This window comes from Heptranchias perlo, chromosome 15, assembly GCF_035084215.1.
Source record: "Heptranchias perlo isolate sHepPer1 chromosome 15, sHepPer1.hap1, whole genome shotgun sequence".
NCBI classification, from domain to species: Eukaryota; Metazoa; Chordata; class Chondrichthyes; order Hexanchiformes; family Hexanchidae; genus Heptranchias; species Heptranchias perlo.
In genome coordinates, this window is record NC_090339.1 from 36,304,627 (window position 1) to 36,321,598 (window position 16,972).

Genomic DNA, 16,972 nt, shown 5'->3' on the forward strand with positions numbered 1-16,972 from the left:
TATGAAGGGGTGAGTGGGATAGGAAATGGGTTGGATAGATTAGCGCCAGGCAACAATTAGTAGTCACCAGGTAGTTGTGTTGGATCGCTCAGACCAGCAACCCGAGATTCCATAATGGGTGCAGTTGAGGATACCAAAGGAGGCGTTGTGCCACTTGCAGGTGGGGTTGGGGGGGAGGGAGGGGGAAAGATAGGGAGGAGTGTGTTCTGGTTCAGTACAGCAGGAGGGGGCCAATTGCAGCTGCCAAGATTGCTGTGAAGCCTGGAGGAGCACGTCTGCTCCTCCAGGCTCTATATGATCATAGAATGGCTTCCTTCTGTGCTGCGTCATTCAGCCCATTGTGCCTGTGCTGGCTTTTTGAAAGCTATCCAATTTTTCCCCTTTTAAGTATTTATCCATTTCCCTTTTGAAAGTTGTTATTGAATCTGCTTCTATAAGAACACAGGAGTAGGCCAAACAGCTGATATTCGACCTTAACTCCACTTTCCTGTCCGATCCCAATATCCATTAATTCCTTAGAGTCCAAAAATCTATCTACCTCAGTTTTGAATATACTCAACGACTGAGCGTCTCATTCTCCATTCTACTGAATCTTTAATCATAGGACAACCCTCTCATCCCAGGAATCAGTCGTTCATTGCACCGCCTCTAAGGCAAGCATATCCTTCCATGGGTAAGGAGACCAAAACTGCACACAATACTCGGTGTGGTCTTACCGAAGCTCTGTACAATTGCAGCAAGACTTCCTTACTCTTGTACTCCAACCCTTTTGCAATAAAGGCCAATATACTAATTGCCTTAATTGCTTGCTGTACCTGCTTGTTAACTTTGTTTCATGTACAAGGACACCCAAATCCTTCTGATCAACATTTAATAGTTTTTCACCATTTTTTAAAAATTCAATTTTTTTCTTTTTTTTCCTACCAAAGCGAATCACCTCACATTTCCCTACATTATACTCCATCTGCCACCTTGCCCACTTGCTTAACCTGTCGATAACCCTTTGCAGACTCTTTGCATCCTCCTCCGCTTGCTTTCCCACCTAGCTTTGTATCGTCAGCAAATTTGGATACATTACACTCTGTCCCTTCATCTAAGTCATTTAAGATAGATTGAAAATAGCTGAGGCCCAAGCACTTGATCCCTGCAGCACCCCACTAGAAACAACTTACCAACCTGTTTTCTGAATATTAACCAATCCTCAATCCATACTAATATATTACCCCCAATCCCATGAGCCCTAATCTTGTGTAACAACCTCTTATGTGGCAACTTATCGAATACCTTTTGAAAATCCAAATATACTACATCCATTGGTTTCTCTTGTCTACCCTGCTAGTTACACCCTCAAAAAAAAACCTCTTAATAGATTTGTCAAACACTCTTTCCCTTTCATAGAAAATCATGATCTGATTAGGCAGAGTCAACATGGTTCTAAGTGCCCTGGTACTACGTCCTTAATAATAGATTCTAGCATTTTTCCCTACTTTTGATGCCAGGCTAATTGGCTTGTACTTTCCTGTTTTCCCTCTCCCTCCTTTCTTGAATAGCGGGGTTACATTTGCTACCTTCCAATCCTCGGACTGTTCTAAGCAATTCTGGAAGATCACAACCAATGAATCCACTATTCCTGCAGCCACCTCTTTTAAAACCCTAGGATGCAGGCCATCGGGTCCAGGGGATTTGTCAGTTTTTAGTCCCGTTAATTTTTTCTAAAACTTTCTCTTACTAATCTTAATTACTTTAAGTTCCTCCCTCTCATTAGACCCTTGGTTCCCCACTATTTCCAGTATTTTTTTTGTCTTCTATTGTGAAGACATACAAGATATTTGTTTAACATCTCTGCCATTTCCTTATTCCCCATCATAATTTCTCCTGTCTCTGCCTCTAAAGGACCCACGTTTACTTTTGCTAATCTTTTTCCTTTTTTATATACTTGTAGAAGCTCTTTTTATACTTCTTGCTAGTTTACTCTCATTCAATTTTCTCTTTCTTTATCAATTTCTTGGTTATCCTTTGATTTCTAAAACCCTCCTAATCCTCAGGCTTACTACTTTTTTTGGCAACATTGTAAGCCCCTTTTAATGTAATACTATCCTTAACTTATCTAGTTAGCCACTGTTGGATCACTTTTCCCATGGAGTTTTTATTCCTCAAGGGTATGTATCTTCATTGGGAATTATGAATTATTTCTTTAAATGTTCACCATTGCTTATCTATTGCCATATCTAATTTCCCAATCTACCTTAGCCAACTCGCCCCTCATACCTACATAATTGGCCTTGTTTAAACTTAAGACCCTAGTTTCGGACTTAATGACATCACTCTCAAACTCCATATGAAATTCTTCATATGATCACTCTTCCCCAGAGGATCCTTTATTATAAGATTACTAATTAATCCTGCCTCATTACACAGTTACTAGATCTAAAATAGCCTGTTCCCTAGCTGGTTCCTTGACCTATTGTTCTAGAAAACTGTCTCTGATGCATTCCATGAACTCCTCCTCCAAACTACTTTTGCCAATTTGGTTTGCCCAGTCTATATGACTGTTAAAGTCCCTCATGATTATTGCATTACCGTTGTTACATGTTCCTCTAATTTCCTGATTTATACTCTGTCCAACATTATAACTACTGTTGGGCCTGTAAGCTACTCCCACCATTAATTTTTGCCCCTTGTAGTTTCTTAGCTCCACCCATCTTAACTTTCTGAGCTAAGATCCTGTCTCACTACTGTCTTTATCTCATCCTTTATTATCAGGGTTACCCCCCCTCCGTTTCCATTTTGCCTATCTTTTCTAAGTCAAGTACCCTGGAAAATTTAGTTCCCAACCTTGATCACTATTTGTGCCAGTAATTCATCTATCTTGTTACGAATGCTTGTGCATTCAAATATAGCGCCTTTAATTTTAACTGTGTATACTCTTTTTTTTTTTCCCCTGATGTGACCATAGTCACTAATGCCCTATTACCTTTGTTAAACTCTGTCCCTTCCTGACACACTCTGCTTGTTTTTACCCAAATCACTACTGCTTTACAGCCTTAACTTTTTTTTTCTTTTTTAGACTGATAAAATTACCCTTACCTGAACTCTTTCCTTTCCCTCTCTTTTCCACCGCGCCAGCACCCCCCCCCCCCCCCCCAATATTAGTTTAAAGCCCTAGTTATTCGACTCGCCAGGACACTGGTCTCAGCCTGGTTTAAGTGGAGCCTGTCCCAATGGAACAGGGCCCCATGAATTGAAACCTCTGCTTCCCACACCACTCTTTCAGCCACGCGTATAACCATCTAATCTGTTTGTCCCTATACCAATTTGCGTGTGGCTCAAGTAGTAATCCAGAGATCATTACCTGTTGAGGTTCAGCTCTTTAATTTGGTCCCTAGCTCCTCAAATTCCCTCAGCAGAACCTCATTCCTAGTTCGACCTATGTCGTTGGTTCCTACGTGGACCATGACAACTGGATCCTCCCTGCTCATGCTCCAAGTTCTTTTCTGGCCTGGAGGAGATGTCCTTAACCCTGGCACTGGGCAGGCAACATAGCCTTTGGGACTCCCAATCGAGACTGCAGAGAACAGTATCTATCCCCCTGACTATACAATCCCCTCCCACTACCACATCCATTTTACTTCCCTTTCCCTTTCTCTTCCTCTGCCCCCCCAACCCCCCAAAAAAACCAGAATGGCCTCCTGTACCATGGTGCTGTGGTCAGTTTGCCCATCCTCCCTGCAGTTTTTGATCTCATCCATACAAGTAGCAAGTACCTCATACCTGTTGGCTGAGGCTCTTCCATCACTGCATCCTGAGTCCCCATACCTGCTTGACTTGCTGTCACATTCTCCTGTCCCTGACCACTGACCAAATCTAAACCGCTACCTAACCTAAGGGGTGTGACTGCCTCCTGGATCAAAGTGTCCAGGTAACTCTCCTCCTCCCTGATGCATCGCAATGTCCGCAGCTCGGACTCCAGCTCAACAACTCTGAGCCGAAGTTCCTCGAGTTGCAGGCACTTACTGCAGATGTGGTTGCCTGGGATCTCGCTGCTCTCCACAAAGTCCCACGTGCTGCAGTTATGACACACCACCTGCTCTGCCATCCCTATCTAACCTTGTTTTATTTATTTACTTAGAGTTTCTATTCACTCTGTTTTTAGTTTTATTAAATAACTACTTTATCCAGTTTGTTATTAAATTAATAACAAAATTGCAAGTTCTAGTTTCCCAGCTCTTAATTTAACTCACTGCCCTAACTTAGAGAGCAAAAAGAAACAGCAATACTCACCACAAATAACTTGCCTGCAGTCCTGTGATGTCACACTTTAAAATTTTTGCCTATGGGAGTTGGTGTCAACTGTAAGTGAAGGAGGGCCTCTCCTCTTGGGCCTTTTACCCCGGCGCCCGGGCCTCCGCGCGCGCTCCTCTTGGGCCTTTTACCCCCGGCCTCTGCAGCAGTATATTCCAGATCATCATAACTCGCTGCGTTAAATTTTTTTTTAAAAATTGCTCCTCATCTCTCTGGTGCTTTTGCCAATTGCATTAAATCTGTGTCCTCTGGTAAGCAATGCTTCTGCCACTGGAAACTGTTTCTTCTTATTTAGTCTATCAGAACCCTTCATGATTTTGAGCATCTCTATTAAATCACCTACTTAGAGCTGAGAAGATTGAGAACCGCCCCAGTAGTGTCTCCACGTAACTGAAGTCCCACATTCATGGTACCATTCTAGTAAATCTCCTCTGCACACCCTCTAAGGCCTTAACATCCTCCCTAAAGTGTGGTGCCCAGAATTGGACACAATACTCTGGTTGGAGCCTAACCAGTGATTTATAAAGGTTTTGCATAACTTCCTTGCTTTTGTATTCTATACTTCTGTTTATAAAGCCAAGGATCCCATATGCTTTTGTAATAGCCTTCTCATCTTGTCCTGCCACCTTCAAAGATTTGTGTACATACACCCCCAGGTTTCTCACTTCCTGCACCCCGTTTAAAATTGTACCATTTAGTTTATATTGCTTCTCATTCTTCCTACCAAAATGCATCACTTCAAACTTCTGTTTAAATTTCATCTGACATGTGTCTGTCCTCCTGAAGTCTGTTACTATACTACATTTCCGAGTTTCGTGTCATCTGCAAACTTTGAAATTATGCCCTGTATATGCAAGCCCAGGTCATTTATATATCAAAAAGAGCAGTGGTCCTAATACCTACCCCTAGGGGACACCACTGTATCCTTCCCTCCAGTCTGAAAAACAATCATTCATCACCACTCTCTGCTTTCTGTCTCTTAGCCAATTTTGTATCCACGCAACCTCTGCCCCTTTAATCCCATGGGCTTTAATTTTGCGAAAAAGTCTATTATGTGGTACTTTATCAAAATGCCTTTCAAAAGTCCATATACACAGCATCAACTGCACTATCTTCTTCAACCCTCACTGTTACTTCATTGAGTTCTTTGATGAAGTTAGTCAAACGCTATTTGCTTTTAACAAATCTGTGCTGGCTGTCATTTATTAATTCATTTTTTCCAAGTGACAATTTTTGTCTCTGATTATTGTCTCTAGAAGTTTCTCCACCATGTTAGCCTGACTGGCCTGTAGTTGCCAGGTTTACCCCTCCTTTTTTGAACAGGGGTGTAACATTTGCAATCCTCTAGCCCTCTGATTCCCATATTGAAGGAGGATTGGAAGATTGTGGGTATCTTCACCCTCACTTCCTTCAGCATGCTAGCTGGACCTGGTGACTTTTTTCTACTTTGAGCGCTGCCAACCTTTAAGTACCTCCTTTTATTTTTATCCTATCCAATTTCTCTACTACCTCCTCCTTTACTGTGACATTAGCAGCATTCTCTTTAGTGAAGACAGATGCAAAGTATTCATTTAGTACCTCAGTAATGCCCTCTACCTCCACAAGAAGATCTCCTTTTTGATTCCCATTTATATTACTCACTGACCTAGTCTCATGCATTGTCTTTGCCCCTCTTTCCTTTTCCAGTTCTCCTCTACTTTCTGTATACAGCTCGGTTCTCTACTGTATTATGAGCCTGACATTTATCACAAGCCTTTTTTTTGTTTAATCTCTATGTTTAGTCATCTAGGGAGCTCAAGCTTTGGATGTCCTTCCTTCTCCCCTCGTGGGAAGGTGTCTAGTCTGTACCCAAACTATATCTTCTTTTGAAGGCCTCCCATTGCTCATTTACTGTTTTACCTGCCAATTTTTGATTCCCATCCACCCGGGCCAGGTCCCCTATCAACTTTCTGAAATTTGCTGCTCTCAGTTGAGTATTTTCACATTTGATTATTCAATGTCCTTTTCCATAGCTACTCTAAACCTAATATTGTGATCACTGTTTCCCACATGCTCCTCCGTTGAAACTTGCCCCTTCATTCCCCAGAGCTCCCGAACTAGCTGCCCCTCTAGCCAAGCTGTTCCAGTACAGCTACAACACTGGCATCTACCCGACAATGTGGAAAATTGCCCAGGTATGTCCTGTCCACAAAAAGCAGGACAAATTCAATCCGGCCAATTACCGCCCTATCAGTCTACTCTCAATCATCATCAAAGTGATGGAAGGTGTCGTCGACAGTGCTATCAAGCGGCACTTACTCACCAATAACCTGCTCACCGATGCTCAGTTTGGGTTCCGCCAGGACCACTCGGCTCCAGACCTCATTACAGCCTTGGTCCAAACATGGACAAAAGAGCTGAATTCCAGAGGTGAGGTGAGAGTGACTGCCCTTGCATCAAGGCAGCATTTGACAGTGTGGCACCAAGGAGCCCTAGTAAAATTGAAGTCAATGGGAATCGGGGAAAACTCTCCAGTGGCTGGAATCATACCTAGCACAAGGGAAGATCGTAGTGGTTGTTGGAGGCCAATCATCTCAGCCCCTGGGCATTGCTGCAGGAGTTCCTCAGGGCAGTGTCCTAGGCCCAACCATCTTCAGTTGCTTCATCAATGACGTTCCCTTCATCATAAGGTCAGAAATGGGGATGTTCGCTGATGATTGCACAGCGTTCAGTTCCATTCGCAACCCTTCAGATAATGAAGCAGTCCGAGCCCGCATGCAGCAAGACCTGGACAACATCCAGGCTTGGGCTCATAAGTGGCAAGTAACATTCGCGCCAGATAAGTGCCAGGCAATGATCATCTCCAACAAGGGAGAGTCTAACCACCTCCCCATGACATTCAACGGCATTACCATCGCCGAATCCCCCACCATCAACATCCTGGGGGTCACCATTGACCAGAAACTTCACTGCACCAGCCATATAAATACTGTGGCTACGAGAGCAGGTCAGAGGCTGGGTATTCTGCGGCGAGTGACTCGCCTCCTGACTCCCCAAAGCCTTTCCACCATCTACAAGGCACAAGTCAGGAGTGTGATGAATACTCTCCACTTGCTTGGATGAGTGCAGCTCCAACAACACTCAAGAAGCTCGACACCATCCAAGATAAAGCAGCCTGCTTGATTGGCACCCCATCCACCACCCTAAACATTCACTCCCTTCACCACCGGCGCACAGTAGCTGCAGTGTGTACCATCCACAGGATGCACTGCAGCAACTCGCCAAGGCTTCTTCGACAGCACCTCCCAAACCCGCGACCTCTACCACCTAGAAGGACAAGAGCAGAGACACATGGGAACAACACCACCTGCACATTCCCCTCCAAGTCACACACCATCCCGACTTGGAAATATATCACCGTTCCTTCATCGTCGCTGGGTCAAAATCCTGGAACTCCCTTCCTAACAGCACAGTGGGAGAACCGTCACCACACGGACTGCAGCGGTTCAAGAAGGCGGCTCACCACCACCTTCTCGAGGGCAATTAGGGATGGGCAATAAATGCCAGCCTCGCCAGCAACGCCCACATCCCATGAACGAATAAAAAAAAAAGAGCCAGATCCAGCACTGCTTCCTTTCTTGTTGGGCTGGAAACATACTGATAAAGGAAGTTCTCTTGTACATAGTTCATGAATTCCTCCTGCTCTTTCCCCTTAACACTATTACTAGCCCAGTCTATATTAGGATAATTGAAATCCCCCATTACCACCATCCTATAGTTCTTGCAACTTTGCGATTTGCCTGCAAATTTGTTCCTCTATCTCCTTCTATTTGGTGGCCTATAGCATACACCCAGCAGCGTGATAGCTCCTCTATTGTTCCTTAATTCTAATCAAATAGATTTGTCTTTGAATCCTCATCCCTTTCCAGTGCTGTAACAGTAGCTTTGATGAGTACTGCCACCACCTCCTCCCCCCTCCTTTTTTCCCTCATCTTTCCTGAATGCCTTGTAGCCAAGAATATTAACAACTTGCATTTATATAGCGGTTTAACATAGGAAAAATGTCCCAAGGGATCGAGGCCAGAATTGGAGGAGCGCAGAGATCTTGGAGTGTTGTAGGGCTGGAGGAGATTATAGAGATAGGGAAGGGTGAGGCCACGGAGAGGTATGAGAATTTTAAAATAAAGGTGTTCCTGGACTGGGAGCCAATGTAGGTCAGCGAGCACGGGTGATGGGAGAACAGGACTTGGTGCGAGTTAGGATCCAAGCAGCAGAGATGTGTTCCCACGGGCAGCACTAGTTAAGTTCCCAATGCTCCGTTGTTGCCACTATATCATCCCATGTGGAAATTTGTGCCTGCAGCTCACCAACCTTATTTACCACGCTCCGTGTATTTACACACATGCACTCCAAACCCATCCAAGTCTTCCTCGCGTTTTCCCCCGTCTGATCCTTCCTATTTCTGAACTACTCTTTATTCTAATGCTGTTTGTCTCTCCCAGTCTTCTGCGCCCTCCGTTTCTCTCCTCTAATGCTTCGTCCTGGTGCCCCTCCCCCACAGCACTAGTTAATCTCCCCACAAGGACATTGGTCCCAGCCCTGTTGGAGTGCAATCCATCCACCTTGTACAGATCTCTCCTGCCCCAGAACTGGTCCCATTGCCCTAGGAATCGGAAGCCCTCCCTCCTGCACCATATCTCCTGCCACGCATTAACCTGCCTTATCTTACTGCTTCTATACTCACTAGGACATAGCACTGGGAGTGATCCAGAGATTATCACCTTTTTAAGGTCCTGCTCTTTAACTCCGTCCCTAGCTCCTGGACCTCGACTCTTTTCCTTCCTATGTCGTTGGTTCTGACATGGACCATGACTTCTGGCTGTTCCCCTTTTTTTTCCCCCCCCCACCACCCACCAAAACCAGGGCAGGATGTTCTGCACCTGTTCTGTGATATCCTTTACTCTGACACCAAGGAGGCACCACACCATGTGAAAATAAAAAAAATTAAACTTTTTTGTCATGGCTGTTGGTTAGGCAAGGCTGCACACATGTCTAAAACACCTGAGCGGAGCAGACCCAATGCCTACTCTCCTCAGGACAGCCCAATTTTCCTGAGGGATCTTACAACAGGTATTTGGCTCCTCATTAGCATGTACAAAGGGCCTAACGCCTGTTTTAGACGGCCGGGGTGGTCTGACCCAGTTTCTGGTCAGGTGTTTTTGGGCCTCCTTCGGACACAGAACGTTGGACTCTGAAAGTGGGGCTCATTGTGCCTATTTTACACCCGTTAAAATGGTACAACGATGTCTTAATTTCTACCTCCAATGTTGTACCTTTCTTTTCCGTGTAACTTTCTTTATGCTACCTCTCGCTCTACTTCTGTTTTTTGTTCTCATTTCTTTTTGCTTCTTGGTTCGTGCTGCCTTGTGATAGGAGGTGGAATGGGGTCATGTTGCCATATGGGAAGCCTTCAGGAGATGTGTGGGCTGCTGGAGCAATCAGAACCTCAGCCATCAGGCACGGACAATTATTAAATTAATTATGAATAAATAAGAGAAACTTTGTGCCAATTTCAGGGCACTTGGACCAAGAAGATAACAGGAGCTGTAGAGTCGCTGCAGGAGGATCATGAGTAAACTAGGAAGGAAGCAAGCTACTGAGGACGAAACAGCAAGAAAACCAAAACCGACCCAACTATTAGAGGGGGGGAAAATGGGGTGGTCTAATATGGGCAGTGAATAAACTGTTTGTTTAATCAAAGAAAAATGTCCAGGGTACTAGGATGGCAGTGGATTATGATAAGCTCCTTGAGCATGACAGTGTGGGTGATGTCATGTGATCACTTTCCTGGTTTTGGTCCTAAGTTTGCCTCTAATTTATAATCAATACTTCAAAATGACATTTTGGGAAGGGTAGGGAATGCAAAAGTCCTGGATTGCTTGAGACCATTGGATGCTTTGCTTTGGGGATGGGAAAAAGGTGGGGTTATCCAGAGCTAAGATGGGCAAATGGCTTTTCTCAAGTTGTTTGTGGATTTCGGTGCACCTTTTAGTCTGATCGTAATACATGGTTAGGGCCACAAATTTGAGATGGTAGAAGTAAAGTGGCTGCTTGCAGAGAGATTTGAGTTTAACTATGTATTTTCTCTTTTTTTTGTAGAAACTGAACCTGCTCCAGTATACAACCAGTAAGCTGGCTGATAGCAGCCTAATGGGTGCACCAACTGAACCTTCAGGTTCTTCCTTTGAGTATGTTCCTCCCAAGGTAAGGATGTCTTTTTTTCTCTTTTATGCAATGAGCTATTAATGTATAAAAAATTTAGTGAATGAGGGTAGTGCCGTGAGTTGACGCAACTACAGGAAATTGGATGGAATTGGCCTAATTATGAAATTTGTGATGTCAATCAAGTGCTCATAGCGCAGGGAAGCCAGGCATTCAACTGTCTTCCCAACTCCTATCCGAAAGCATCCTGTGGGAAAAGAAGACATTATGCAACTCTGCTTGGTCACAGTTGTGCATCTGTAACTTGCTTGCATCTGTAACTTGCTCTGTAGACAGATACTAGCAACATTGTTCTTGGTTTGACTGGAGCAGAGCTTCGTCCTGCTTTATTGTAAAATGTCTCTTGTTTCTCTTTACTATGAAATCTGCATATTTTTAAAATGGACTTCAACTACTAATATCACATGGGAAAGCTTATTATAACCTGTCATATTCTGAAGCCCCAGTAGCTTTTGAACTCTAATCACATTGCTGATCCTTTTAAGAACAATGGACATCCTGCTTATAGTTTGCAATCAGATGGGAATAGTTTCCATTGTTGATCATTCACAAAATATGTGAGCTTAGTTCTAATTATTATCTCTAATGGTTAAGTCATCAAAATGATCTATGCTGCAGAGAAGTCTGGTTGTATATTTAAAGCATTGGCGGTACATAGGAAAGTAGATGATAGGTGTCAGTTACTCTAAGATGGAACACGAGCATCTCCCACTGTTATCTTTGATCTGACCTTAATTGACAGTTCTCTATCTAGCAGCTTCTTCATAGGGAAATTAGCCATAACTTTAGTTTGTTCTATCTAATGAGTGTCTCTGGGCTCTGTCTATAAAGTGCAAATATTTGCATCACCCATGTACAGAGCTTAATACCAGGAAGTCTTGAAGGCTATTGGGGCTGTATAACAATTAGTGTAGTCTGCTCTGAAAGATATTTTTAAACTCTTATGGACTGGCTTTAATTTTTTTATAAACATTCGTACTGATTATATTTTGCTGTATTCATTTGCTGCTGTGTAATCCTAAGCCTTGTAAATAAATGTGTTTTTCTACCATTGGAGAGATCAGGAGTGCATGGTGAACAACCTCTAGTGCAGATTCTTGATAAAAAGGGTAATTGGCAAACTACTGCACTGCACATAAATGATTACGTTTTAGATCATGGGGGCCCACGTCTGCTGAACATGAGAAGTGAAATTCATGTTATAATTCTTGACTAGGAGAAACGAGGATTATATTATAAATGGTGGCATGAGCATGTTCTGACACTACTTCAAGGAACACTGGATGGTTGATTCCAGTTGAGCCATTGATGGAGCTATCTACCATTTTGTTGCTCTATTAATGAATGTCTTTATTTTTGTAGCCGAAGAACAGGAGGAAGACCACTGCAAAGCCCCACATGATGACACCACGTGTGAGTCTGGAAGAACTATTATCTGACTCGGAATCTGACCTTGATTCTCAGGAAGATGACGATTGGGTACCCACTAAAATGAAAGAAAATAAGAAAGCAAATTCAGGGGTATGTCTTGTGCATTTAAATGTCATTAATTTTCAGTATACTGTTCACAAGCCTTTGGGAACCTTGTCCCATGGTCCAGAGGAAGCAATGCTCCCATGTCATGTTTGTAAGCAGTGTCTTTTAAAACAATGGGAGAGATTGTCACTGGCTGTGCTGGATAGGAAATAGGATAGTAGTGCCTCAAATCGTGAGGAAAAAGCTTACTGCCCCCTTCCCGTTCCTGAACTGGCCGACTCCATCCTGGAAGTGGCTTACTATTTGGGCTTTCAGAGTGCCCGCCTGCTTCAGGCAATAGGCAATTTTAATATCCAAATCAGGGTCCTATGCTGCATATGCAATCCCAGCTGTCATTTTGGGAGACAACTGGGTGGAGCGTGTACTGTGTACGCTCCATCCAGTTTTACCTGGCAAAAAAACGGAAAGGATCAAAAACAGTAAGCTTAAAATTATTTTTGTGGGGCCAGGAGTAGTAGGAATGCTTCTCCAGGCTGCACAAGAATAATGAGAGCTGCTGCACACTCCCTCCCTTCTCCACGGCCTCCCCACCCCACCCCACCCCTTGCCGGACCCACCATGCTGCTGCCTGATGATGCCCTGGGTCGGAAATGGTAAGCTGCAGTGGGGTGCCTGTTTTGGTCCCGCAACCTGCTGGTGGTACGATAATGAGGCCCAACCCTCAAAATGGACCAGACCACCGGATAGTTAAAAATCTACCCCAATGTGTATGACTTCAATGGAAATAAAAATCAGGAGATATATAAAACTGGCTGTGCAATAGTGTATAACAGGCGCTAGCGAGTTGGCAAAGTGATGATCTGCTCTTCTCTGTACAGAAGTTTTGAGCATTTTAGATGAATTTCTATTGCATTGTTTTTTTTTTGCCTACAGTGTTCCTGCAAAGGTCGGTGTGCCAACAAACAATGCAAATGCAGGAAGAATAAATTAGATTGTGGAGACCACTGCAAATGCAATGCCAACCAGTGTCACAATCGTGTCAGTATGGTAAGAGATTTCATCTTGGACTTTGGTTTCCCTGAATTCTCTCTCCACCCTCTACTTCAGTGCTGATGTTCATGAAGCCCCACTGATTGCTTACTGAATCATTGCTTTATATCTTTTTTTAATCCCTCAAGAGGGATTGTTTTAAAATTAAGAGGTCCAGTTTTGGATTACTTACCATTCATGTTCAAAGAACTTCAAACTTGCTTTAATTTCTTTCATAGTCACCTTGATTTTTGTATCCTCATTCTGAATTCTGTCCCTTTTGTTGTGACTAATATGTGTCAGCTGACCTCAATTCCCAGTAAGCATTATTCATCTTCCTACATTGTCCAACTTCACTACAGTGAAGTGATACTGACAGGAATGATGCATGTGTGTGTGCACACACTCCCACTAGTTAGTTAGGTAACTGAGCATGGGGTTGAGTCCTCACTGGATGGGGGGTAGTTGGACCTCTTTCATTTGTTACAAGCTATGTGATGACTTGTTGCTGTGATATTACAAAAATGAGGAACGTTTCTAACTTTTTAAACAAAGTTTCCAAACAGTGATAAAAGCGCCCCTGTAATAAAGTAAATATCAGAGTAACAAAAATATTCACACCATAGTGTCATTTCAGTGGAATTTGGAAAATCACAGCAGGACAACTCACCAGAAAATAATAAGTGCATTGCCATCATTCTCTTGACCACAGCATGCACACAACTGTAGACCTCTGGCAACGTGGTCTTTGTTCAGAGAGTTTGGTAGCGTAAGCATGACCTTGATAAATTCAATGAAAAGCTTACTGCGAGTATGGAATTGTTAGCCCCTTGGGTACACACCTATAATGAAAGAATATAGAAAGTATAGCTTCTGGATCATGAGGGCCAATGTCTGCATACAGGAACTGCTGTTGGGTTGTTGAGACAGAAGACTGTTCTATAAAATCAAAAAATGGTAATAATTGAATATTCATTTTACACAAGACAATTTACAGGACCATAACCCAATTGCTATTCCACAGTTAAGTAAGTCCCAACGAGCAGGGGCGACTTCAATTCTCAAACTCTCTTGATGCTTTGAAGCCTCTGTCTCACTTCTTTTTGCTCTTTCTAACTAGGCCTCCTTTTCTTTCCACCCATCCCTTTTAGTCTCAGGGTGTGCTTAATGAAAATGGATTAGACACCTCTTTTAAACTGGATGATCCCACTGAATCTGAGTCTCGCTTCTTTGAGCCTGTCAGCATCAGTTCTGCTGATACGGTAAGGATATTTCTTCATTCACTGGAATTGTATAAGACTGCAGTCAGAGAGAAAAGAACATAATTGTCCTTCAAGTGTTAAATTTTATGACCATTATAACGTTGAAGTGTTCCTGGGTATAGAAAAGTTTATGCAGGGTAAATTTATGCATTTTTAACTAACACTGAATATTTGAAATTTAAGTGAACAGAACTCAAAGGTTTCTGTACAATTTTATTGAGTACTGTTAATACCAAATACCATTCAGTGATCAAAAGGTGCCTCTACCATTTAATGTCAACTTGGCTCTTTTTGGTACCACTCTCGTTCGAATGTTGTGTTCACTGACCATGCTACAGTGACAATCCAATGCAATACTGAGGTAATGCTGCACTGTTGGATGTGCCATCCTCCAGGTGAGATGTTAAACCAAGACCCCATCTGCCTGGTTTAGTAATTTTTTAGATGGATATTAAAAATTGCATGACATTCATTACCTGAAGTGCAGCAGGGGGTTCCCTTGTTGTTCTGGCTAATATTCCTCCCGTAGCCAGGAAGGGACTAACTGTTCAGTCACCTCCTTGCATGTGAAATTTGCTGCTGCGTTTGCCTACATACGTCACTGCACTTCAAAGTAATTTTATAGTGCCAAGCACTTTGAGACATAACATAAATGCAAATCTATCTTTCTTTCAATGGCTGCTGTCAGGAAGTGGAAAATGGCACATTCCCTGTAAAGTAAAAGCTGTGCTAGGAACGAGTCTCTGGTTAGATTTTCCACCTTTTTGTAGCCAATGGATGGAAAATCTGCCCCTAACTGTTAATTTTTTACAAAATGTAATATTTGTATTTTTTTTTGTGTTGGGTAGAGGAGGTTATAAGAGAATTTACTAATCAAACTTCTGTTGGTTCTTCAGGTTCTGACTGACATCACTGACCTCAGACAGATAAAGCTGATTCGCAAACCACTGCTGGAGAGTGAAGATCTGAACAGCACATACATCAAAAAGAAAAAGAAAATCCTGTCTAGCTGCACCACCAGCTTCTTTACTGGATACACTTCAATCCCTGAAGACCTAGAGTGAGCGAGGAGTGCCTCTGTGTAAATACTTCTGTGTTCTTAAAACGTATCGTTGCTTTTTTTGTTTGTGACGCAATCATTTTAGGGAAGCAAATTGCTGTACAGTATCTTGGGGCTGCACCATAATTATGTCATTCTATCCCTACTTTCTTCTGTGTCACCTTTTTTCCTCCTCCACTTTGGTTGTGTGTGTGTATTCAATAAGGTGTGCCTTGAAATGAGACTGCATTTAATGTGAAAAACCACAGAATAGTGATTTTCTGTAATTGTGAAGTTCTTAACCAGGGTATGTTGAGCAATTGTTCAGAGGGTACACTTGGACTAATAACCAGTTGCTACGCTGGGGAGAGGAGAGAAGTTTCACCAAGTTATTTTGACAGATTTTTCAGTTTTATCCAATTTTTAGAAAAGAGATTGTTAGCATTTGACTTTTTTTGTCCTCAAATGTACCACTCGATACTAAGATTGCCGTAGTACAGTTTGGTTCATTGTCATATGTAATTTCTACAACCCTGTCTCTTTAGACCCACTGCCTAAATAAATTGGCAGTGCACTTCCATATAAGAAACCATGCAAATGTAAAAGTGCAGTCTAGGCAAATTTTGATGTCATTTTTGTGTCCTACCCAAATGTGAAATGATATTGTCACAACTGAAATAGAAAATGGTAGCAGTGGGTCTATTTCATCTGACAAGAGAAAGGACAGATTAACCTTTTCAGATGGAGACTGGCTATGTATTTCTGGAATTTACTGTTTCAGATTTTCAGTATTCCTGGTTATTTTGATGAGTTATGGCACTATCTCAAATTATTCTGTCTGACTGATCGATTCCAGATGTAATATTTTAGGAATATTCAGCCAGAAAAAGATTTTTAATTATTTGTAGTCAAGGAAAATGATTTGAATCAGCACCATGACACCATACTTGGCTTTTACTTTTCATAATTGTTAGTCAGGAATTGACTTCTTCAAACATTTTAAATGCATATCTTGTGACTTGTGTGGAACCAAGTTAGCAAAGATATTGAGCCTGCAAAAGAGAGGCGAGCACTGTTGGAAAATATTTGGAGAGTCTGGTGAAATGTGTGTGGCTGGTAGAAGGAAAAGGAGTTGTAATACTACTTTAGCTTCAGTTGTGATTGTTCTACCCCTAGATATGTAGTAAGTTTGTCATGTGAAGGCACACTTGTTTAGGATGAACTTTTTTTTAAAAACATGATCTCCATATATCTTCAAACTGAGAGGAGGAAAGTAGTCTGTTTCGAGCTCTGTTTTTCTCTAAATTGTTGTTAAATTGTTAAGTTTAGAATGATTGAATAAAGAGGAAGTGATTTAGAAGAGTTCTGACTGCTGTCTGCATATTTACACATGTATTTCACTTTTTTACAAATCAATACCATGGTATTTCAGGCCTGTTAAAGCACATCAGCATTTGTTTGACATTTTTAATATTGCACTCTTTCAAAGGGAAATTGTCATGATTCATGGATTGTCTGGTGACTCTTCCATCCAGACTTGCAAACTTACCTGAACAATGATGTGGGATCCCTTCCCACCTGTCTGGCTACAGTGAGGAGGATT

At 42.4% G+C, this 16,972-nt stretch overlaps 1 protein-coding gene across 1 annotated transcript in view; it reads left to right on the forward strand.

Moving 5' to 3' along the window:
* kif4 (kinesin family member 4) overlaps positions 1-16,724 on the forward strand; it is a 65,899-nt gene extending 49,175 nt beyond the window's left edge. The window contains exons 27-31 of the mRNA XM_067997064.1: positions 10,441-10,545; positions 11,926-12,084; positions 12,973-13,086; positions 14,220-14,330; positions 15,227-16,724. Coding sequence (XP_067853165.1) covers positions 10,441-10,545; positions 11,926-12,084; positions 12,973-13,086; positions 14,220-14,330; positions 15,227-15,394 — 657 coding nt within the window. The 3' untranslated portion in view covers positions 15,395-16,724. The remainder of the gene's footprint in view (positions 1-10,440; positions 10,546-11,925; positions 12,085-12,972; positions 13,087-14,219; positions 14,331-15,226) is intronic.
* The last annotated feature ends 248 nt before the right edge of the window (positions 16,725-16,972 follow it).